General features: G+C 36.4%; 1 protein-coding gene across 1 annotated transcript; it reads right to left on the bottom strand.

Annotated features, from left to right (window-relative positions):
- Positions 1–248: 248 nt before the first annotated feature.
- Positions 249–19,265, bottom strand: RPF1 (ribosome production factor 1 homolog). The gene is made up of 9 exons (XM_068540189.1): positions 19,019–19,265; positions 18,140–18,196; positions 15,945–16,025; positions 7,639–7,734; positions 6,903–7,056; positions 1,991–2,073; positions 1,424–1,605; positions 1,124–1,250; positions 249–480 (listed from the first exon to the last, which is right to left on the bottom strand). Exons 1-9 carry the CDS (start codon positions 19,244–19,246, stop codon positions 439–441), a joined length of 1,050 nt encoding a protein of 349 aa, XP_068396290.1. The 5' UTR covers positions 19,247–19,265; the 3' UTR covers positions 249–438.
- Between the last annotated feature and the right edge of the window lie 7,569 nt (positions 19,266–26,834).

Raw genomic sequence — 26,834 nt, 5'->3', positions numbered from 1 at the left:
AAATGTTAAAACATCCTAGAAACCTCACCCCCAAATATATGTATTTTCTGGAAACAGAATTAAAACTATGAAGATCAGTCTGATACAAAACCAGTGGGCTACACAGTATCTACCAAGCACTGTACTTCTCTCCAGCCCACATGTTCCATGAAAGTACAAACAGGAATGTTAGTTTGAATGCTGATCCCAATTTCAACTATTAACAATTACCTAAAAATAAAAGAGAATTAAGCTTTAGGAAACCTGAATTTATAAACTCTTACCAAAATGACCTTTTATTTGCTACATAAATAGTGAGTGGCAATTCATGGCACTTGGTACTTTATCCAGACATGACAGAAGGCTTATGAAATCAGTAAATGCCATTTTGAAAAGGGTCTTCTTTCATAAATTCAAGATAGGCCTGTCAGCACAATCCAATACTATCCCCTCAGTACTTTATAAATGGAATTTTCTTCTACTTGTATCCATTTCCCGGGGCTGAAAATTAGAAAAACAACAACAACAAAAGTAAACAATCTGTAACAGTGCTATAAAAAAAGGACCTCTAGGTTTGTCTCTGAGACAATTTAAGTCTTTAGCTCTAATATAAAAAGTATTGGAGATTACTGTTCCAATATGTGTGTGCATAATATATATAAAATTTTAGTCATACTTAAGTGAAATATTTCTTATTAGGTTGAAAAATTATGTGTTTTAAAGTATTAAAGTTTTCATTTATGATTTAAAATGATCTCCAAACTTCTATAAAACCTCTATAGCAATAATGTTCAAGCATGCTGCAGAATCATTATAACACAGGCTCATAAACAGACTGCTGGCCCACTCCCTAAGTTACTGATTGAGCCGGTCTGTAGCCCAACAGTCTGCCTTCGTAACAGGTCCTTAGGTGATGCTACTGGTCCCACTTTGAGAACCACTGATCTTTAGGGATATTTCAGATGAACCAGGGTTAATCTCTAGACCAGAACACTGTATCAGAGATTGGTTATTGCTAGCTCCTGGGAAGAAATTCAGAAGCCTAACTTAAGGTATAAACACCCAAAGCTTAAAGTACGTGGTTTTATTCTCATTCCATCCTTTTAAAATTCTCTAAATGGCTTTTCTTAGAGTAAGCACATACCTTATGGACCCATTCATATTCTCCATATTTAGAATCAAAGGTTCCTTTCTGAAGAGATCTTAATTTTAAGGTAAAACGTGGTCCAAGTTCCTGAATTCCGACTTTCTTTTCACTCTTGAATATGTATCTTCAAAGATAAAATAGAGTTAAGGAAATTAGTGTGAATGAACCCAAACTGTTATTTCTTTAATATGACAGTTTGAAAGATAATTTCTCATCTACAATACTTGTCAGAATACATTAGAAAACAGGTTTGTGTGTAAAATGTATTTCATCATTGAAGTCCAAGGAGTTTCTCACCTGTGAAATCTGAAGAAGATATAATCCCGTTGATTGTGGAATGTGGCAACCTGCCTTCCAGTAAATTGAGGATTATGGGGAAAGAGAGATGCAAACATACGTCCAACAGAATGACCCAGCCGTGTGGTAAAATTGTTTAAAATTATTTCAGGTATGTGTTCTGTGGGCTCCTTGCCTCTTCTCTAGAAAAATGATGGAAAGTCACAATAACGATCTCACTGCAATTTCAAGTTTTGGAATTTACATGCCATTGAAACATTTTAGTTATCTTAATGGCTTAATCAAACCCATGAAATAAGATTTATCTAAAATTATTTAATATGCAGTGAATGCACCAAAAAGAAAGTTCTACTAAAAAGTGACATGTTTCATATTAACGAAGGCTACTGCTTGTCTGCCGTAACTCAATTATAATCTCACAAGAAAACGGTCAGTACACAAAACTGTCCCTTTAACCAGAAGAGCAAATACCATTATTAAAATCAATTAGATCTATATAGGTTACAGCATTTACTGATCAAATACTGTGAGGAGACCAATACCAATCAAGGAATGCATAAAACTTACCTTAATTTCTTTACGCAGACGAACACTGCTCATTTTAAAATGAGCAGTTGGGCCATTTGGCAAGTGACTCAGAATTAATCCATCTGTTCACAAAGCTAAGAACACATTTAGATTACACTCTGTAATCTAAGTCTTAAATTGTTTAAATAACTAGTCCTTTGTATGCCCAAAGCCTCCTAAAATCTGTAGCTAGGTAAATAGGTGGGTGCATGTATTCCTCTGGCTTAACAGATTTTCTTACTATACCCAAAACTCAAGACACCGAAGTCAACCTAAATCTTTCAGAAAAATAGACTAACCTATAGCAGTCCTACTTTTTCTCTTCACAATATGGTAAATAGCTGTAGGGTACGTTCGGCATTCAACTGAAGTACACTACTCTAATACTCTAAAAGGATGAGATTCTAGCATAACTGTAGCATTGCAAATGGAATATAAGTTTACCTCTACGTTCAGAGGCTTTATAACTCTTAAAAGGCACACTTTCATACATATATATACGTCTTACACATTTGTAAGGTCAGGATATGCAGTTTTGAATATCATCCTACAAGACCAGTGACAAACTCTTTTCTGGAAATCGAGGTTATTAGTGTTCTCAAGAGACATGGTCTTAATTCTTGGGATTACTGTACCACAATTTAAAATCAACCAATTAATTAACCACTTACTGACCCTACCACAAACAGAATTAGGCTAGACACTCTAAACTAAGAATGAAGTATAAGACAACTACCTACAATCAGCAGGATTAGCAGCCCAAGGGCTTTAAAAGTTTGGAATGCGGCTAAACTACACAACATACCTCAAGTCTTTGTAGCACAACCTGATTCTTTCAAATACTTAACCTTAAAAGGAGGTCAGAATTAGACTGTTTTAAGTCTATCTGCACACAATATGAGTTTTATAAAACATGTTGCCATATTTAAAAGCCATCAACATGATGAATTGGGAGATTGGGATTGACATGTATACACTGATGTGTATAAAATGGATGACTAATAAGAACCTGCTGTATAAAAAAATATATAAAATCCAAGATTAAAAAAAAAATCAACATTCTCCCATTCATCTACTGAAAAACTATGGTGGTTATCATCATCACCTTCCTCCTCCCATCAAATCCTATTTACTGCTTTTACCTTCCTAAATTCCTCACTTCTATAGCTTCCTCTTTACCCCAATTGTTATTGTCTTAATTGAGGTCCTTGAGATTTTTCACCCAGATTAGGAAAACAGTATCTTGCTTGGTTTGACCTCTCTCACCATTTCAAGTACATCTTCTAATATAGACTAAATCAGGTTGGATTCAGGCCTTGGTTCTACAGTTACTAAGCTATGGGACTCGGCTGTGTCACTGTATCTGTACCATAGCTCCCCGTGTGCTATTTGAAAAACTGGATACTGTGAGAGTTTGACAGCTGTAGCTAATTTCAAACTACTCTCACCACAGACTCATCTATATAGATTTAAGACATCGTCACAGCAGTCATACTGTGGCTCCAAACTACCTTTCTAACCTGTTGTCTCCCCATATTGCTTCCCAGCTGGTAGACAATGACAGGCTCTCACACGCCATACACATTAATCCTATCGTGATTTTTGCTCATGCTATTTCAAATATCTACAATATTTTACTCATCCATTAAGGCCCACTTCAAATGCCACTTGTTTACAGTCAAAATTAAGCTCTAAATATTCTCGATCTCACTGTTACTTACTACAGCACTTGTCATTTGAGTTACAGTCATGTAAAATGCCTTTCTTCCCAACAAATCCATTAACTAATTTCTGACAGATACTAGTGCCTACTACATAGCAGATTATCAGTAAATGTTTGAATTCTTTCCTTCAAGGACTCACCAAAAGTTCAACCTCATGAGGTACAGGCCAAAGTATTTCTGTATCATTTGCACATTGAAAAAAATCATAAAATCTTGAGGGGGTTAAGAGAGGTACAAGTCATTTCTTTCAACCTAAATCAAGGCTTGAATCCTTTCCAGAACATTCCCACTAAATTGTGGTTTGTGTCAAAAGAAACTACAGAATCCAGATGTATCAATTTGTAAGTACCTGCATTGTACAAAAGGCTTTATTAATGTTATTGCTAATCTCCAACCCAAACCATGTAAAATAGGAGTCCTACTGATTTTCGCAATGAGGAAGAGTTTGAGAAGGGTCAGGTAGATTCAACCCAAGTTTCAGTGCTACATGGCAGTAGATCTCAACTGGAGTGGGGTTACACCTGAGCCCAAACCCTTGACTGGTAATTTCCATTTAGAAATGTATAGAGGCATTTTGTTACGATTGATACAAAGGCTAGGAATGTAAAACACCCTATAAGCTGCCAAAAGCACAAAGACTTATACTACCTCAAATTTCCATTTAGAAATAATGAATAGAGGAAGTCTGTCTCTCCAGAAAAAGCCTTCATGCTTCCCACTGCACCACAATTAAAAAAATGCCTAGTACAGGCCAGGCACTATGCCTCTGAAACATAATACATTTAATGTGATCCTTGTGGGAACCCCAAAGATAGGTATTATTTCCTACATTTAAAATATGAGGAAACTGACTAAGAAACTTGACTAAATTCACACAAATAGCAAGTAATGAACTCTGAATTTGATATCACATCTGCCTGACCCAAAGCCACAAGGCTACTGGTAGGATAATGAAGTTCTTTTCTAAAATAAGTCAAAAATGTATACCCCTATAAATTTCCACCATATGGCACACAGTAGCCCTTCCTACTGTCAATATATCTTTAGACAGCTGTCATGTTCCCACTTTCTTATTTCCAGGCTGGATATCTTCAATTCTTTCAACTTTTCTCCAAGTGCCATCATTAGGAGTCATGATTTGTTATTTGTGAGCCCATGTTAAGTCTCTAGGAATCACCACTATTTCTATTAGGTGCTTACAAATTATTCTCCCTTTAATTCTACATTTTTTTTTTGGCGGGGGGGAATCATGGCAAAGATTAGCCACTGTCCTTCCTCCATTTACCTGTCTCATATCTTCCTCAGAGCAACAGTCTCATTTACAAGTTTCTGCAGATATTCTTTGCCTTATCTTACAATCTCTTTATCCAAGATGGACTTCCAGTCTGGCTTACCAATGTCCATTAGTCTGAAGATCATTCTATGTGATCAAGAAAATAAAGAGATTTGTTTTCCTAGTGTCTTTCACTGATACTTCGACATCAGCTGCATTACTAGATGTTAATCAGAAAATAAAGTGAAACATCTTTGAAATTATAAAAATTAACATCCAGGCAGGATTATACTTATAAAACTTCCAATCATGAGGACTTTTAGAAACTGCTGCATGATTCTGTATCCAAAAATTAAAGTCTTGGGTAATTTTCCCTCAGTATCTGTGGGGGACTGGTTCTGGGACCCACCATGGATGGCAGATCCAAGTCCCTTATATAAACTGGCATAGCAGAGTAAGCCCTCCAACTTTCAATCCGGTTGGTTGAATCCGCAGATGCAGAACCCGTGGACAGGGAGGGCAGACTGTATATATATGTTTATATGAATAGGAGTAAGCAATTTCACATTTGGATTACTTAAGTAGCCTAATTATTTCCTTAAATCAGGTCTGTGTACCGATGGTACCTTAATTACCTGATGGTTAACTTACTCTCTAGGGTGTCCAATATGGTAAACAGAAAAATATTAATACATTTTGGGTAAAAAGACAACACAATATTATAAAGATATAGAAAGAGAATGTAAGCTTTCTAAAGGCAAGAGATGGATAGAATGTTTATTGAATTGATAAATGCTTGCTTCTTAGCAAAGAGTTACTAGCAGGCTTGCTAGTAATGAAATGATGATGGGTTTTTAACTGCCAAAAATAGAGGAACGCAGACCTTGCCACCTTATGTTGGGAGGGTAGTTTTAAAAAGGCAACAACTACCTTAAAACAGATCTCTTCTGGAATAGTTAAGTATTCAAGAGATTTTTGTTACTTTGTTACAGTAACTCACGATCCGGCCAAATTATAAAATGACCAACAATATACCACAATACAAAGCTAGCTTTAGTCTTAAAAGTCTCTGAAAAGCAACCTGTACAAGTGCGTAAAGTCTTTAACTTATATTGAAAACAATAAAAGCCATAAAAATTATTTAGATGAAAAAAAACAGCTTGTAAACCATTATTTTTGAAAAAGTGTTCATTGACTTATGAAAAAAAATGTTACCCTGGCAGCAGAGAAGTACTGTCCCCATTGTTTATAGGTCCTTAATAATCTTGTTTTAATAATTTGGACTTATTCAACTGGCCATCCTAAAGTTACTGAGTTCACAGGCCACCATGAGATGAGTAAAACAATAGCAATGACAAAAAATCTAGGCATCCTTTATATGATCTCTTACCTCACAACAGGAAGAAACACCTAGGGTTTAGGGAACACATTCACCTCAGATCTGTGATTCATGGTAAAAGGATAGATTATTCTTGGCATCTGATATACTAGTTAATACATAATATGGGCCCAAATACCTACTTCAAAAATGCAATCCTGTGATACCACCTCTGGCACCAAAAAATCTAGTCATATCAAATGACAGTTGCAGATCCCCACCTGGGTCAGCACCTTCACGCCTCTATCTTTCCAAACGGTTATTTTTGCAGTGGGTACTCTTCCTCTTCCTTACCTCATTCACCCATATCCACCTAGACGGGGTTTAAGCATTTTTTTCTATCAAGTACTTCCTCCCTGATATCCCCAGGGCAGATTTTACCAGAGTTTGCACTGTATCCTGTATTTCTCTCTTAATTGTACTATCCACACTATATTTTTGTTTGTTTACATGTTTCTTTTCTCATACTAGATTATGAATTCCCTGAAGTTGTCTCTTGTTTAGACAGGAAAACTTCCGTAAAAAAACAAAGGATACTTGGTATTTTACGATCTTCATTAATAACAATCAGGTCTGTGAAATCTCTTGAGATGCACTGTGGAATAATTTTTTTCAGAGCCAGTCCTCTTCTGTAATAAACATGTGAGTTTGGTATAACTGTGGAGAGCTGTTCACAGAGTCGTACTGTTCTCTATAAAACAAAATAACAAAAATCCTCAAAAGTGAAAAAGGATACAAATTTGTGTGGCATATGTTTATAAGCAAAGAAGTAATTATTATAAGATGGTGTTATTAAAAGAGCAAGGCTAGGGAAAGAGTGAAACCTAAACAATGTTTCATCCATCAAAGGCTGATCAACCTAAAGCAGTGGTTCTCAACTAGGGACAATTTTGCCATCAAGGGATGTTTGGCAACATCTGGAAGCATTTTTGGTGGTTATGACTGGTGGTAGTGTGGGGTTTGGCTGCTACTGATATCTAGTGCATAGAGGCCAGAGATGCTGCTAAACATCCTATAATGAACAGGACAATCTGCATAATAAAAAATTATCCAGCCCAAAATACTAACAGTGCTGAGGCTGAGAAGGCCTATCCTGAAGAATCATGCTTAGTGAACCTATATCACATCACCATTACATTTTATTTAGCTTATTTACAGGCATAATCTAAGGCAATTACTAATAATTTAACTCTTCTGAACAGAGTTCTTTTAAATAATCTAAGTAATGTAAGAAAATTAAGAATTCAAGAGCTATACTAATTGATATGTTTACCCCATGAGGTCTATCTGATGTAGTGATGAGAATCTTGGGAGAAGTTTGTCTGTTGAAGTAAGAAGCAAATTCATCCGTAGCTTCATCATAAGCAACCTGAAAACAGAAAGAGAGAGAATTTTACATCAAACATTCTACTGGGCCAGCATTTTAAAAGTAGTTCCAGTAGGGATTCTATAACACTAACTACCTAGCTGACTGGTGATTTAAAGAGGGCCCAGGAGGGACTTAGGTTAATGGCAACATGAAGAAGTTGGGTAATTTTCTGCCTGAAGAATACTAATATAAAACTGGAAAAAAACTGTCAAAAACAATTTCAAGACACACACTGAGATGCGTTTATTCTTGAAAAATGGATACATCTGTGGGCAAGAACATCAAGAATCTTGCCTAGGGCTTCCCTGGTGGCGCAGTGGTTGAGAATCTGCCTGCCAATGCAGGGGACACGGGTTCGAGCCCTGGTCTGGGAAGATCCCACATGCCACAGAGCAACTGGGCCCGTGAGCCACAATTACTGAGCCTGCACGTCTGGAGCCTGTGCTCCGCAACAAGAGAGGCCGCGATGGTGAGAGGCCCACGCACCGCGATGAAGAGTGGTCCCCACTTGCCGCAACTAGAGAAAGCCCTCGCACAGAAACGAAGACTCAACACAGTCATAAATAAATAAATAAAAGAACGTGAATTTCTTAAAAAAAAAAAAAAAGAATCTTGCCTAGAGCTATTACATTTCCTCTATCAACCTGGTTGGTGAAAACAGTAACTTTGCCAACTTCAGGACTGATAGTAGGCGAGAACCAGCAATTCTGAATCCAGAGGTGGTGGACCAGATTCAAGGAGGGGCAGGTGTGAAGACCCTAGCTTTGCCAATCCAAGATTACAGGCCCAGTTCAGGGTAGATGTGGACCAGCCCAAAATTTAATGAGAGCTCTGGAAGTAAAAATCATAGAGGGACTGACATAATCTCTCCCAAAATCCCTGACTGACAGCTAAACTACGCATGAGAGAGACCTGAGAATCCAGTGCACCTGAAAGGCAAGGGAGACTTGAGAAATGGCTGCAACTCTGAATGCATTCCTCAATCCACACACAGCTCAGCTGGCAGAGGGTATATATGTCTTAGGGGTTCATGGTGTCACAACACAACCTCTACCCAAATCACTGGCTGACCATTAAGCCACACAAACACAGGGACAGTCCCTAGGGAGGCATGTTAAAAATAACCAACTGAGTAGTAACATAATGCTACTGTCAAACAGATTCCAGTTTAAGTCCAGACAAGTTACTAAAACAAAAAGAATCAATAACCCTTAAAAAATAAAACAATCCAGAGTTATTGCAATGTTTTCTAAAATGTCCAATTCTAAACCAAAATATCAGATATACAAAGAAACAGAAAAGTATGACTTATAATCAGGAAAAGAGAAGTCAATAAAAACTGACTGAGTGGGCCCAGATGTTGAATTTAGTGAAAATTTGAAAGCAGCTATAACAGATATATTCAAGGAATTAAGGAAAAATACAGGCTTAATAGCAGATCTAAGATACAGAATAATCAATAAACTTGAAAATAGATTAATGAGTATCCAATCCAAAGAATGGAGAACACAATCATCGCAAAAGGAGCAAAGCTGCAGAAACTTTTAGAACACTCTTAACCATTTCAACAGTGTGTGTGAAAACGAAGTCCCTGAAGGAGAGAAGAGGGCAGAAAAAAAATATTTGAAGAAATAAAGGATGAAAAACTCTAACTTAAGGTCCAAACTCAGAAAACCTTAAGTAGAATAAAAAGAAAGAACAACACCTGAACACATCAGTGTCAAACTGGTAAAAGCCAAAAAACAGAAAATTTTGAAAGAAAAAAATAAATCATGTACATGGGAACAATGATTATTAATGGCTGCTTTCTCAAGAGAAATAATGAAGGTCAAAATGCAATGGAACAAGTTCAAAGTACCAGAAGAAAAAAAAAGTCAACCAAGGATTCTATATCCCACAAAATTCTTTCAAAACTGAAGGCAAAATAGGCACACTTTCAGATAAACAAAAACAGATAATTAGCTATCAGACCTGCTATAAAAACAAAGGCTTAAGAAAGTCCTAAAAGCTGAAAGAGAATGATACCAGATGGTAACTCTGATCCAGAGGCAGGAAAGAAGAGCACTGTAAATAGGTAACGATGAAGGTAAACATAAAAGACTTTGTGGGTGTGTTGTGTGTGTATGCTCTTAATTTCTTTAAAAAAACATGAGGATGTTTAAAGCAGTAAATACAACACTGGGTTTATAACATAGACAGATGTAATATATAACAACGTGTGCTGACAATAATAGCATGAGTAAGAGTGGAGGGTCATGAAGCTATACTGGTGCAAACTTGCTGTATTTTACCAGAATCGTGTCAGTATTTACTTGAAGTAGATTGTGATAAATCATTCTTCAGAATAGATCTTATTTATGCTAGGACATAAATGCTAGGACATTTCTTTAATTGAAAAGAACTGAAATCAAACAAAATATGTCCCAAACCACAATAAAATTGAATCAGAAATCAACAGCAGAAAGGAATCTGGGAAATCCTCAAATATTTGGAAATTAAACAGGACACTTCTTGAAAATCATAAGCCAAAGAAGAAATCACAAGAGAAATTAGAAAATGTCTTGAACAGAATGAAAATGAAAACACAACAAGCATACCAAAATGTATGGGATGTGGCTAAAGCAGTGCTTAGGGGAAAACCAGAGCTTTATATGCTTATACTAGGAAAAAAGTATAAAATCAATAATCTAAGCTTCCATCTTAGGAAGCTAGAAAAAGAAGAGCAAATGGAAGAGCTTTCATTTGCTCTTCCAGGTAAGCAGAAGGAAAGAAATAACAAGGATCAGGGGAAAACTAATGAAATAAAAAAATACAGCAAACAAGAAGAAATCATCTTTCATTAAAAGAGGTACTCAGATTTAAACAATAATAAAAGAAATGCATCTTAAAACTTGGGGGCTATAGCAAAAGTGAATTTTATGACCTTAGTTGCTCATAATAAAAAAGATGAAAATAAGCTAATCAAAAAAAATAAAAACAAAATAAACTCAGAGTGTAGAAGAAATAAAGGTAAGAGGAGATATAAATGAATTAGAAAACAAAGATTCAATAGAGAAGATTAAAGAAAACAGTAGTTTGAAAAGAAAAACAAAACAGATACATCTCTGGTGAAAAGCCCAAATAAATTAGGAATGAAAATAGGACATTACTGTAGTCTCACTCATGAACACACATGTACATGTTCTAAACAAAGTATTAACAAACCAAAACAATATGTTAAGAAGATAAAACATCTTTTTTTTTTTAAACATCTTTACTGGAGTATAATTGCTTTACAATGGTGTGTTAGTTTCTGCTTTATAACAAAGTGAATCAGTTATACATATACATATGTCCCCATATCTCTTCCCTCTTGCATCTCCCTCCCTCACACCCTCCCTATCCCACCCCTCTAGGTGGTCACAAAGCACCGAGCTGATCTCCCTGTGCTATGCGGCTGCTTCCCACTAGCTATCTATTTTATGTTTGGTAGTGTATATATATGTCCATGCCACTCTCTCACTTTGTCCCAGCTTACCCTTCCCCCTCCCCGTATCCTCAAGTCCATTCTCTAGTAGGTCTGTGTCATCTTAACTAAACTGGATTTATCCCATGAATACAAGAGGTTTAAGATTAGAAAATCTATTTCATTTACTACATTAGTGCAATAAAGGAGAAAACTGCACCTTCATCTCAATATCTGCAGAAAAAGTGCATAAATTATCTTAATATTTGCAGGAAAAGCATCTAACTTTCTACATTCATTCGTTAAACAAAAAACCCAGCAAAAAAAGAATAAATGGAATTTCCATAACTTATAAGGAGAATCTACCATTAATGACACAAACATTAATAATGATACACTGGAAGTATTCTCTTTAAAATCAGTAACATGGCACAGATGCTAATATTGCTTTTTCTATTTATTTAACATGCTGGAGGTTCTAAGTAAGAACAAAAGAAACTGTTAATGGATTGAAAGTAAGAAACAAAAACTTATTTGCAGAAATGATTAAACATGAAATGAAAACAACATTCAGACAAATTATTAGAAATGAATTTAGGTCAACTACTGGTTAGAAGATCACAATCCAAAAATCAATTGCAGGGACTTCCCTGGTGGCGCAGTGGTTAAGAATCCACCTGCCAATGCAGGGGACATGGGTTTGATCCCTGGCCCAGGAAGATCCCACATGCCACGGAGCAACTAAGCTCGTGTACCACAACTACTGAGACTGCACTCTGGAGCCTGCAAGCCACAACTACTGAGCCTGCATGCCACAACTACTGAAGCCTGCAGGCCTAGAACCTGTGCTCTGCAGCAAGAGAAGCCACTGCAATGAGAAGCCTGTGCACCGCAACGAAGAGTAGCCTCCGCTTGCAGCAACTAGAGAAAGCCCACGCGTAGCAACAAAGACCCAACGGAGCCAAAGATAGATAGATAGATATTTTTTAAAATGTATTAAAAAAATCAACTGCATTTTTGTATATCAGCAATTTAAACAGTTTTCAAAGAGATGTGCTTTACACTAATAAGAAAAAATGTAAGATACCCAGGAATAGCTCTAACAAGATTCATGTGTACAACTTGTATCAAGAAAACAATGAAATTCACTGAAATACATTTTCAGTATTCAAACAAGACCTAATTAAGCAATATATATATATATCCTCAAACTGATCTGGTTTAGTACAATTTATAATTTTATATGGAAGACCAAAGGTCCAGGAAGAGAACACTCCTGAACAGAGGGATTTGAGGATGGTAATGGGGAGGGGCATCTTGCCCTAACGGGTATCAAAACTTATCATGAAGCTAAATAATTAAGAAAGTAAAGAACTGATACAGCAACAAACTACCAAAAAAATAGCCCAGAAAAAGACTAAGCATATATGGATACCTAATATATGACACAGCATTACAATTTACTATGGGAAAAGGCTGTACTGCTCCAAAAATGGTGCTGGGGAAACTGGTTGTGTATGAGGGGGAAGGAGGGAGCAGTGGAAGAAAGAAATTGGTTTCCTTTCTCACACCAAACAAATCCATTCCTGATAATTAAGTACATAAATGTGAAAGGTAGCTCTCCAGTTCTTTTAGGAAAAAAAATATGATATCATATGATTACAGGATAGAGACAGATTTCTTAAACATGACAAAAAAGCATTCACTACCAAAAAAAAAAATTAAACCCAACTATATTAAGGACTTTTGTTCATCAAAAGACACCAAAGAAGAAAGTAAAAAGAGAATCCACAAATTGGAAGATATTTGTAATACATGTAAAGGATTAGTAGAAATTAGAGTAATTCTACAAATCAGTAAAATACACTACAGGATAGAAAATAGGGCAAAAGACATGAGCTGGCATATCTCTACCAAAACCACAGTACATGCGTAAAAAGATGCTCAACCACTTTAGGAATCAGGGAAATGCAAACTCAAGCCACAATGAGATAGCCCTTTATCACTAACCTGAATATACCAAGCATTGGTCAGAACGTGGATGACCAGGAATATTGCTCTTACACCGTGGGAGTGCAAAATGATACAGCCACTACTTTGGAAAACATTTTGGCACTTTCATGTAAAGTTGAACATTTATACACCCCATGACCTAACAAATTCTCCCCTATGTAAATATTTAGGGAAACTTTTACATTACACGTCTTTGATCCCCAATTTATCTCCAGCCAAGGCCTGTTCCATATCTTGTCAATGATAATTCCATCATTTCTATCCTTCAAATTGCTCAGGCTAAATACCTCAATACCATCTTTGAATCCTCTTTCTCTAACACCTCATATCAAGAAATTCTTAGTGGCTCTAATTTCAAAATACAACAAGGCCAAAAATGCAAACCTCAGAATCAGACTGATTCTCAACGTTCACTGTAACCATTGTGGTCCCAATCATCATCATCATCACCACCACCACCACCATCATCATCATCTCTTTCCTGGATTAGCTTCCTAACTAGTCTGTTTACCTCTCTGACTGCTATCTCAGTAAAGCAACCAATTACTTAAAAAAATTAAATACAATCACATCATTCCCCTGTTCAAAATCATCCAATGGCTCCTCATTTCACTAAGTATAAAAGCCAAAGTCCTCACAATGGCCGGCAAAGTCACTGATCTGGCCTCTTCCCTTCCCCGTATTTTCCTGGCACCTCTTCTACAATCCTCCCTCTTGCTCACTTAATTTCAGCATACTGGCTTCCTTATTGATCCTCAAAAATAAACTAAGCATGTTCCTGCCTTAGAGCTTTTGCACTGGCCATGTCCCCTTATCCTGGATTACTTTCTGCCCAAAGATGGCTAATTTCTTCACATCCTTCAAGTCTTTGCTAAAAGGTCATCTCCTCAATGAAGCCTACCCTAACCATTGTATAAAAATTGCAACCCTAACCAACAGAAAAATGGGCAAGAGACATGAACAAACAATTGATTAGAAAGAAAGGAAGAAAACATGAAAAGATGTCCAACCTCATTCATAACGAAAGAACAGCAAATTAAAACTACATGGAAATACAATTTCGCACCTACCAGACTGGAAAAAATTATTTGTAATTGCAAAATCTTGAGTGAGAGTTTAAAGAGTAACATATATTTATTTATATAATCTCAAAGTATCTCTCTCCCAAAATATTTATTAAATTCAAAGAGGAAAATAGTAGTTATAGTGGAGAAAACTGACAGACACCACTTTAATCATGTGATGAAAGTTAATATAACCAGTAATGGGAAAATCAACAATATGTGACTCCTGCTAAGAGCACTGAAAAGAACATAACATCACAACTGTGGTACTCCTGTCAAAAGTACATAAGCTGAATATAATCATGAGCAAACATCAAACTCATATTAAGTGACATTCTACAAGTATACCTGGTCTGTACTCTTCAAAAACGTCAATGTCATTAAAAGCAAATTCTGAGGAACTCTTCCAAACTAAAGGAGGTTAGAGTCATTGTAATGGGATGAAATGCAAGAACTGGGATTTTTCTTTTATGAAAAATCATTGTGACATCTGAGTAAGCTGTACAGATCAGATAATAATGTATATCAATGTTAATTGTCTTATTTTGGAAACTGTACACTGTGCTTATTAAAAAAACAGTTTATAGGTAAAACACACTAAGCATGTATGAGTAAAGGGGCTTATGTCTGCGACTTACTCTCAAGCATTTCAGAGAGAACATAAATGAAAATGAAGTATGATATAATTTAACATTTAGGAAATCCAGGTGAAGTGTACACATGAATTCTTACTTTTCTATTAAGTCTGAAATTATGTCGAAATAAATAAAATGCAGGCACACACACACACAGATACTCTCTCTCATGCACCCCCCCATATGTAAAATTGCAAACTCGCTCTACACCAAGTTGTCCTGAATCTCCTTTACCCTATTTAACTTTAGTAACCTACCATCTGCTAACCTATGATAATTTATTTTATTATGTTCATTGTTTGTCTCTCTTCCTAGAAAGTAAGCTCTGGGTGGGCAGAAATTTTTTGTGTATATGTGTATTTTGTGCACTGATGAATCCCATGTCCCTAAAACAGATCTCCATACATAGCAGGCAATCAAGAAGCATTTGCTGGAAAACTGACTGATAAACTGAATGAATGAATGGCTATACCAGGAAATATGGGAAAGAATGTTGGTAACAGCATTGTTTGAAAGCAAATAAATATAACAAAAACAAGTTTCCCGTACACAAATCAAAGAATACATATATATACAAAGTTTTAAAACCTTGATTCTCTCACTGTACTGTTGCAAACTATTTAAAGGGAAAATGTGAAAAGTGGAAGATTATCTTGAAACCAAGAGTTTTATGAGGACACAAAATTACCATCAAAAGTTATCCTTAGGTGTCAAAATGTATAACAAATACTACAAAAATCTATAGTATGAGGAATGCTTTTCAAATGACATTAAAAAACACTCGAACTATTATAGAGATTAAATGACAAATAAGTTTACCTAGGCATAAAATACAATACCTTTCTAGAAAATAAATAATTACTGCCTTTTTCTATAGCATTGTTGGAAAACTCAATTATGAAATAATCTACAATAAATAATGATAATATGCCAACATTACAGTTGAATCAGTCCATTATACATCTTCACCAGCTAGTACTTTAAACATTGACATACGAATAGACAATTTATCAAGTGTGGTCATCCAAATTCATTTAAGACTTCTAACATTACCTCTTCATCATTAGGGTCTACTGTGGTTTCATCATACACTCGCTGGTTGTCAATGGTCTTCGGTATAGGCTTTGGTGGAGCCTAAATAAAAGAAAAAGGGTTAAGTCTTAGGAGCATTTTACGTTAATAATTTTGCATTATGATTGGGGAAGAGTAACAGAAATCTGCAAATAATACAAAAACTCAATCTGTTCCTCATTTCAACCCACTGCTACATCAATCCTAATAACAATATTGAGTAAGAGGCTTTTTAATTCTCTGAGCAGACACATGCACGTACTGGAAGAATTGCTGACACTAAATAAAATGGCTTAAAACCAGGCAGAAGTAGCAGAGAGAAGAAACTGGAATCAAAATAATAATTCATGAAGAAGAAAAATATCAAATGGGAAAAAATTACAAAGGTACATATATATGTAGCTTTGTTTCAATACTTTCAGAAAGCTATTCAGAAATATATAAGAAAAGCTATAAATCTGTTTCCATCTGCTGAACTAGTAATTCTAGTTTGGGGGGTTTATGGTAAGGAATGAAAAGGGGGAGCAATTTATACAAAGAAATATGTATTATCACTATGGTTAGTGGAAATGAACAGTAAATAGGGCAGATGTCCAACAGGATAATGGCTACAGCATTTCCAGCATAATGGAATACCATTAGAATCAGCAATCATGCACAATATTGTTTGCTTGGACCAAAATATTGTGTAAATGAAATTTTAAGGAGCAGGAACACAGAACTATAACCATATACTGACTAAAACTAATCCAAAATATATGTACACTAACAGAGATGAATATGAACTGACAAACTAGGATTTTTTTATTATTCTATGAAATGAATATTAAGTTTTAAGTAATTTTTTTAAAAGAGGCAGTTCTAGGAAGTCATCTTTCAATCCAAAAAGCAAGAAAGGTGATATTTTCAAGTGGTGATCAGCATATTAATTTGCTATAACTGACTGATTATTGAGAGTTTAAAAAAGACTAAGATTGCTTGATAGGATTTCGCAGGTCAAAACAGTCTAATATTGGCAACTTCCTGTGATTTAACCTAATACTATTAAAGAGAATTCATGAAAAAGAAGTGTTTAATTTGTATATAGTATATATATATATAGTCTATTATTTTTCCCTTTCTCAAAAATGCTTATCATTTCTTGGTCCCTCATCTTAAGGGATGGGAGGGGGGAAAAGTTGAACATTTTTTAAATTTTGCAAGTATAAATTGTAACCTAGAACTAACTATAAATAAAATGAAACTAAAATGAAAATAACTTAGCTGTGCAATAATGCAGAAGTATTTAGTAGTTCTTTTAAAATTTTTCAATAGAAAGATTTCACTTTTTGTTAATATCACAAAAATAGCCAAATCCTTTCTTGATGCATTATCTCTGCTCTCTTCTTTGCCATAATCCACTCAGGTATCTCACCTTCCTCCCACTCCCCATTCTCACTCTTCGCAGATTCCTATCCTCAGAGTCAGCTCTCATTCTTACACGCCCCAACCCTACAACAGAAGAGGCTGTGCCCAGCCATTCCCCAGCCTTGCATAACAAAGCGCATCAAGTCAGAAGAGCTCAAGTTACAGGCCTAAACCGGGGATCTTCCCCATTCCCAGTCAGGGAGATGTGTCTCTGCCTCTCAAACACATAAAGTTAAGTAAAATAAGCAAGTTGAAGTAGACACACTATTTTGAAATTTTGAAAACATGCAAAACACCACTACTGGGTTTACTGTTTAGGGACACAAACATAGTAAAGGTAATAAAGGAAGTGCATGGGAGCAATAAAGAGCAATTTCATGAGTGCTTATCTTTTTTTTTTTTTTTTTTTTTTTTTTTTTTGGCCATGCTACATGTCAGGCGGGATCTAAGTTCGAAACCGGTGCCCCCTGCAGTGGAAGCGCGGCGTCTTAACCCTCTTAACCACTGGACCACCAGGGAAGTCCCAATGAGTGTTTCTTTGGAGGGGAAAGCAATCAGAAAAAAGTACACAAGAACTTGAACACTATATACTAATGCATAATTTCTTAAGCTGAGTAAAGGATAGAAAGGGGTATGCTGTATTACTTTTATATCATATTATATATCCAAAATATTTCATAATAAATTTTAAAAGAAAGTGATTCAATGAAAGTATCAGGCAGCACTCCTCAATACCAGACAGATAGCAGAGGACTAAAAGTTTCATTTACCTTATCACCAAGAGCCTCTCTCTCTTTTTTAAGTTTTTTCTTAGCTGCCAACTTTTCCTAAAGGATTTGGAAAAAAAAAGAACAATATTGAGAAACCACCAGTTATATGACAAACACATACTGAAGCTACAAATTACTAATGCTATGAATATTTAAACTGAGCAATCTTAGAAATGTATTAAAATAAACATCCTGACTTAGATTTTCACAGCTGTTATTGTAAACCAAATGAGCTAGCCAATCAATAAGATTTCTCTAACAAACATCCTGCTCCTTCAAAACACTAATCTAAATTGACAAGTTTAAATGTTTAAAATTTCACTAGCTTTATCTTTTACTATAAAGCCTCAAATTAAGTGAAACTGCAAAATGTACATCTAAACAAGTTAACTAGTTTTTGTTGTTTTGTTTTGCATTCCTAGCAAGTTGCATCCTAAAGAAAACCATGGCTATGCTGGTTGCTTGTCTTGAAAAGTAATAAAAATAAATGGCAATGAGAGAGGAGTTTTCAGGTTGTTTTCAATAAAACCATCACTAGTTACTCAAATATTTTATAAACAAAAATGTGCTTTTAAAATGATCAAGAACCGGCAAGATGTACCGTAAATCTGTAACTTCTGGCGACTTCTGAACAGAATGCTTGACACACAATATAAAACAGGTTTTTTTTTTTTCCCCCAGCGCCTGTTGACCCTCAATCCATCAGATCTCGGATTAGAAATTATAGTCCCAAGAAGTCTTCTAGGACACCCTTCCCCCATACTTGCACACCAGAATGGGTTAGATGTCCCTTCTACATCCCCTCCACCCCCCCAACTTCCACCCCAGGGGAGCTAGAGGGACATCGCGCATGCGCTCTGGCGCCTCCGCGCCTCATACCTTCCGCTGCTGCTGTTTCCACCGCGTGAACATTAAGTGTCGCCGCTGTTTGTTCTTAATCTCCGAAACGCTGAAGCCTGGAGGAAAGGCAGCCGCCTTCGAGGGTTGGACCCCACTTTCCGTCGTCCCATCCTCAGCGACTGCAGCCTCCTGACGTTCTTCAGTAGCGGCTTTGCGTTTCAAGCCTTTGTTTCCGCTGCCGCCGCTCTTATCCCCGGCCTTCGCCATGGTATTTTTGCTCCTTGTGGTCTGTACGGAAACGGAAGTAGCTTTCTCCTCTGACCCCCGTCCTTAAGCTATTACTTCCGGGGTCGGAAAGTTCTTAAAGGAAAATGTATAGTTTAGTGAGTTCTAGCGGTTTAAGAAGGTGCTGAAATTTAGGCTTAAGGAGAGTTTAGGGAGCTTGCCCAGCCATGTGAACAGTGAAATGATGAGTTGGTGGAATCCGTTATTGAGCGTTTTCCATGTGCCAAGCCCCTAAAACCTAAGAACAAAACAATCGTTGAAGTATATAGAGTTTACATTCTACTGGAGACTAAAATGAGCTCCCAGATAATTAGTGTGGTAAGCTATTAATATTAAGTAGTGCACGGTGTGGAAAGAATAGAACAGGGTAAAAGAAGATGAGGGGATAGAGGGGCAGATTACAACTCTTAAATAGGATTCTCAGAGTGGGCTTCATTATTGAACAGAGATTTGAAGGAGGTAATGGGGCATACTATGCAGTTAATTGGGGGAAGATCTGTTAATCTGAGAAAAGCTATCCAGGCAAAGGAAACTTACAGCTCCAAGGCTCCTAGTCAGTAGCAAGCCTAGCTTGTTCAGGAAACACCGTGGAAGCCAGGAGTCAAATGAGAAAGGAGGAGAGTAAGTGCTGGCGGGGGTGGGGTGGGAGTTAGGGTGCCAGATTGTGTAGGGTTTTGTAAGGACTTTGGCTTTTATGTGACGTGAAGATTTCTTGGAGGATTTGAGAAAAGGAATGGCGTGACCTGACACATTTTAAAAGCATCACTCAGACTCTTCTTTTGAGAAAGGACTGTAGGGGAGGGAAAGTGACAGGAGGGGTGAAATGAATGTCGTGAACCAGGGTGGTTCTAGTGGAGGTGGTAAGAAGTGATCAGATTCTTCCTACGATTGAATAAAAGGCATGAGAGAAAGTGAAGAGTCTTGGATGACTCCAAGATTTTTTAACCGAGTGACTGGAAGGATGGAGTTACCATCAGTTGAGATGGGACAGACTTCAGGTGGAGCAAGTTTGAAGGGTAAGATCAAGACTTCAGTAACGGAATGTTATGTTAAGTTTGAGATGCTTACTCGTCATCATGTTGTCAGGTAGTCAGTTGGGATGTGTGGTTCTGCAGCAGGAGAGAGAAATGTGGGCTAGAGAGCAAAACTAGGGAGTCATCAGCAAACGGATAGTATTTGAAACCATTATAATGAGTGTAGATAAAGAACTGAAAAATAGAAGAGGATGAAGGACTGAACCCTGGAGCAGTCCCACATGAAGAGCTGGAGAGAAAAGGAGGACCTAGTAAAGGAGAATGAGAAGGGAAAAACAAGAGAGTAGAGTGTCATGGAAGCCAAGTGAAGAAAGTGTTTCCCCAGTGGTTAAATTTTGCTGTATTTCTCATTTTAATTTTTTATGAAAATGCCCTCCAAACAGAATTCCTTTTGGTTTATGGTCAGCACTTGATTATCCAGAAATTGTCTTAATTTCAAGTTATATTTTTCAATATTGACATTGGGTGTTTCGATGATCCAACATTTTGGTGTCTATACTGCGTTTTTCACCTTTTTAAGTTCTTTTAAACAGGACATTAAAAACATCAAAACTGTCTTTTAGAATACGAGTCCCACTAAAACGTACTACCAAGCCACAACTGCAAAATTGTGATTAGAAGACAAAACCTATCATGTTTAGATCCAAAACTGGATTTGAATTGTACAATACAATAGAAAGGACCAAATAGTGTTGAGCTAAAAAATCACTGACATACAGGTTTGGCTGCAATAATTTATAAAATATTATGTAGTTTATTTAAAGAGGAAAAATCAGATCAAAAGCGAGGAGTTGGAGGAGGAGGAGGAGGAGGAGGAGGAGGGGCAGCAGGAGGAGACAAACCAACCTTTATCTAAAAAACATAGACTGAAAAAATATTTTAGAAGTCTCTTCTAGCCTTAATATTTTATCTCCCTACATATAATACATTCTTTCCTTATAAGAATACAAAATAATCCTGAACTAGATAACTGTCTTAAATTTATTCAGTGGTGCCATACACATGAGACCAAAAGCTGTTTATAGAGACTGCCTTCATGGCTTACTGGTAATAATAGTTCTGTGGGTTGAATAAGACAATTTCTATGATCAGAATAAAATTCTTATCTGGAAGAAATCACAAAAGCATTGATCAATTCAGCATGTGTATTTAATGCTACTCAATAAATGAATAGGGTGAGTAAGTATGATGGAAACAGTGGGCTCTATATTCAGATCTGTGTTCAGATTTTGACTCAGATGCTATAAAATCTCAGTTAAATCACATAATCTCTGTGAGCCTCATTTTCTTCATCTGTAAACTGGGCTAATTATATTACCACATAGGTTGTTGAGATAATGTACATTAAAGAAATACACACACCCAATAAATGCTAACTAGCTATTTTTATTACGTCTAGATCTAGAGACTAAGCTAAACATTGTTGAGAAAAAAAGACATCATGTTTGCCCTCAAGTACCTTACAGTTCAGAAGAAGATAAAACACAATTCTAGTGTAAGTATTCAGTAGTGGTCAGTGTAAAGTGCTGCTTAATATGAGGTCCATTTCTTCCATTTGTTTTTTCTCAGTAACTGCTTCATTGTTCATTATTTTCAGGGCCCACTTCTAATAGAGTATACATTATTTTAAAATAAAACACTTATTTTTGATATTTAATAAATATTTTTTACTTGTTTTAGTTCTGACATTTGGGAGACCATGAAATACAACACTTGGACACCAGATGAGTTCAGTGATCCAAATAAATATATGACCTAAGATTCTGTTGAGAAAATTTGATCTGTATTTTACAATATGACTTAAGCTCTTTATATCACAGAAACCATTCCAAAAGTTCAAAATATTAATCCATTGCATGAGAAAAAGGAATATCAGTTTTAGGGATGGAAGATTTTTTATTTGCAATGTGGTATAACCCTTGGACAAACACAAAGTAATAAATTAATGCTTTCTGAGCTTGAATGATGCCATTCAGTTTGTTGCTAAGAATTGTTAAAAGAAAAACCAAAACAGAGGCCACATTTTGAATATACTTTTTGACCAAACACTCATAGTTAAATAACCAAAACTTAAACTATCCTGATTTCCCCAAAGTACTGACTCTGAACTAAAACAAAAAAGCTTTCTTCAGGTCAGTGTACACAGTGCTACTCCCATAAAAAGACTGTAAGTTTCTAGTAACCAATCACAAAAAAAATGTACTCCCTCATCCATGCTTTATAAATTCAGCTGTAACTGCTAAATGCTGAGCTTCTAACCACCTTTCAGCTCAAATCGCCCTGTTTGTGAGTAGTGTTTCTTGCTTGATAAAATGTTTATATCAAGTAAAGCTCTCCAAATTTTCTTTTGACAGAACAGTAGAACTATTACAAAGCTAGCGTCTCATCTGTTAATGTTTCCTTGGTACCCAAGACCTGTTTTTGGCACTTAAACTGCTTATCTCTTGGAAGTTTGAGAGTTCTCTTTTTCGTTTACAGTATTCTATACCTTGTTGGTAGCTCAGGATGTATTTCCCATCGATATTAACCTGCGTGTAGTGATTAGATAACTCAGACCAGAGACACAGATACTCATTCATTTATTTGTTTTCAACCGATACTGTTTATTTTCCCCATATTTGTCTTAATTTTCCATAATCATAGAAAGAATTACTATGTGAAATAAAATATTCTCTACCATATCATTTCATGAACATAAAATATAGCAAACATTCTGTACAATTATCAGAGACACAATATTAAAAATGAAAGCTAATGAAGCATAGTCCTTAGCTTAGGCTAGCAGTTTTCAAACTTTTTGTTTTAGAACTTTTTGTCCTTAAAAATTATTGGGGGGCGTCCCTGGTGGCGCAGTGGTTGAGAATCTGCCTGCCGATGCAGGGGACACGGGTTCGAGCCCTGGTCTGGGAAGATCCCACATGCCGCGGAGCAACTAAGCCCGTGAGCCACAACTACTGAGCTTGCGCGTCTGGAGCCTGTGCTCCGCAACGGGAGAGGCCGCGACAGTGAGAGGCCCGCGCACCGCGATGAAGAGTGGCCCCCGCTTGCCGCAACTGGAGAAAGCCCTCACACAGAAACGAAGACCCAACACAGCCATAAATAAATAAATAAAATATTAAAAAAAAAAAATTATTGGGGACCCTAAAGAACTTTCATTTATGTGGTTTCTATCTATCAATATTTACCATGTAGAAATTAAAACTGAGAAAAAATATATTTTACTTAAAAATAATAACAATAAACCCATTATGTGATAACATACACACTTTATGAAAATGACTCTATTTTTCCAAACAAAAAAGCTAATGAGAAGAGTGACATTATTTTACATGCTTTGCAAATCTCTTTTATGTCTGACTTAATAGGAGATAGCTGGGTTTATATCTACTTTTGTGTTTAACCTGTTGTGACATACCATTTTGGTTGAAGTATATAAAGAAAAATCTGGCCTCAAACAGGTATGTGGTTGGAAAAGGGAGGAGTATTTAAGAACTTCTTCAGATAGCCATGGATGCTCGTCTTTGATATTACATTAAAATTTGACTAGTTGTAAGTTTTTAAAAGATTAGTTGCAATGTACAATCTGAAATCATATTAAGCAGCTCTTTATGCTCTGGTACATTAAAATCTATTAGTCCATTTTGCATTTTTAATGGATCTTTTACCCATGCATGATTTTGTAATATCATGCATTCATTGGTCATCTGGAAAATATTGGTTCACTGAGTTATGCATTTCTTCTAAAAGTTGACACACTATATTTTACAATATCAAAAAATCACGTCTGTTAAAATCACTACTAGTCTCATCAGAAAAGTCTTCAGGCACTAGTAAGCTGCCAAGCTTACAATGGTGGATAGAAGTTTTCTGAAATTCTGATTTTCTTGAATAGGGGCTTCCCTTGGTTCCAGGTCACTGATGGTAGTGCCTATAATGCAATGCAGGGGATGGAAGCAGGGAATTAGGAGATTTGTGAGTGGTGAGGGCCTCTTGTTGATATATACTTCCCATGGCTATTTCTCAGGCTAGGCCATCTCACTGTTAGCTTTTTCATCTATGGACCCCTGAAAATTGTCTGACTTTTCCATTGCCACCATTAGTTAGCTAGAGCCACCTTATCATTAACTTGAAAATATTTTGGGAGTCTACTTATAGAGACAGTCTGAGGGGTGCTTTGTGGGGGTCCTTCTACCCTGTTCATTTGTGCAAGATGCACGCCACCATCCCACCCTAGGATGGATCATTAGGCAGCATCTTGGGAGAGCCAAAGTTTATACTATTAGTTGTTTCTGACTAAGGTTTTTTTTTTCTTTTCCAACCCACTATGGAAAAGAATGCATTCTCATAGCCACTCCTCTTCTTCTTGAGGCAATCAACAAACCTTTTCAATTTTTCTGAAGTTTCCTTTTTTTTTTCTTATAGCAACCAGTTGAAATAGAGATAAAAGACTCCTTATCCTTTATTCCTTTACACTCTAATAGGGATGATAAGGTCTTACATAATGTTGGCCTTTGGCTCCACAAAAATTGAAAGAAAGCTAAGCTTCATTTAGGGGAAATAACAAAAGTCGGTAGCTTTCCTGGAATTTCCATCATAAGAGCCAGTAGGACCTCTGGGACAGAGAGGTAAGGAGATGGAAGAACAGTCTGAGGAACTGAAGACATGTTCATGAGATCAGCATTCACAGCAGTGATGTGGGCAGAAACTGCAGAACTGGATTATACTCTTCTCTATTTTTTTGCTAGGTCACTCCTACTTACTAGATTAACTAGGGTAAAAAAGTGGAGAAAAGAGATAAAGGACCCCTCAGTAAGTGACCAGGTTCCAAAAGTTTCCACCATGTACCAGTACCCTCCAGGAAGATTTTGTTGATTTAGTTTCCCTACAATTATCCCTTCTTTATTCTAAAGTCTAGAGTTCAGAGGCAGATTAGTATATTCCAAAATTTGCCTTAGTCAAAGGCACTATTCCTATGACAGAGACATGCTAGGAAGTTCCAGGGTTCTCCAGGGAGCACTAGATGCTAGAACATCTTGTATTTGCTAAAACCTTCAGAAGGCATATAGAGCTAACTTGGAAGTATGATCCATGGCCCGACAGCAGTGGCACCATCTGGAAGCTTGACAGAAATGCAGAATCTCGGGGTCCACACCCAGGCCAACCGAAAGATCCCCAGGTGATCCGTAAACACATTAAAGTCTGAGAAACACTGCTGAAGATGTGCGTTTCATCCCCCACCCATATTAATTTCCATTGATCAATCAGAGGCCTTGTTTCAGGACAAAAATTTATGGTTGGTTTATAATATTATTGTTAAAAACAATATTATTTTTTAAATGATTACATTGCTTGAAGGGAAGACAGACTGGTGGAACTACTGCGGAAAGCTAATATATTTGTCTTATTTTTCTAACTTAGTCCTTGCACAGACATGAAATGAGATTTAACAAACCCGTTATCTGACTGGTAGGCAACAGATAAATCCAGGGACCTATGATTATACCTTGTCAGAACAAAATAGCTTTATTTTTCTTTCATGCAACTATCAACAAAAGTGATTCCCAAAGTTTAGTACCAGGACCAGCAGCATCACATCACCTGGTAACCTGTTAGAAGTGCAAATGCCTGGGCTAGCCAAGACCCTCTGAGTCAGGCTCTGGGGATGGAACTCAGGAATCTGTATTTTAATAAGCCCTCTAGGTGATCCTGGTGCATGCCCAAACTGGAGACCCACGGGTCTTGATCCATAATTATCTTCTGATACATATAAGCTGACCATTTAAGGTTTTTTTTTTTTTTCTCTAGTGTCTAAGGTAAGCTTCCTTAACTGGGAACCAAATCAGCCTCTTCCCATGTCTTCGTTTGGAAAATCTAGGTGCCTACACTAGGTGATACCAAAAGAATGATCACATCAAAATGTTCTCATGGATATACTAAAAAAAAAAAAAAGCCCCCAGAACAAAAAACAAACAAAAAAACCCCCTCTTGTATTGATACAATCGTCACCTTTAGGTAAATAAAAGAGATTAATGACTGCCTACAAAATCATATTTATTTTTTTCCAAAGTTAGTTAAGAATCTGACACTATGGAGTGCCCAGGTGGCTCTTGGACACTCAATTCATTTCTATTACTGCTCACATTAATATTTTGATTAGCCTCATTGTCCAGAAATGGCTGATTTTTTAAATCGCAGCAGCAAGACATTCAACACTCCTGCTAAATGCAATGTGATATATGGATTGAATCCTGAAACAGAAAAAGACGTTAGTGGAAAATGAATGAAATTAGAATAAATTCCAAAGTTTAGTCAATAGTAATGTACCAATGTTGGTTCTAAGTTTTGAAAATTGTACTATGGCAATGCAAAATGTTAACATTAGGGGAAACTAGGTAAGGGTATATAGGAACTCTATGTATTATTTTTGCAACATTTCTGTAAATCTAAAATTATTCCAAAACAAAAAGTTTCTTAAAAAAATATCTCTCCCTGATCCTTCGCTTAACAAAACTGTTGCAGTATTACCAGGTAAAAGA

Source organism: Eschrichtius robustus, chromosome 3 (genome assembly GCF_028021215.1).
Source record: "Eschrichtius robustus isolate mEscRob2 chromosome 3, mEscRob2.pri, whole genome shotgun sequence".
NCBI classification, from domain to species: Eukaryota; Metazoa; Chordata; class Mammalia; order Artiodactyla; family Eschrichtiidae; genus Eschrichtius; species Eschrichtius robustus.
The sequence above is the reverse complement of the archived record's forward strand: the minus strand, read 5'-3'. Positions and strand labels throughout refer to the sequence as shown.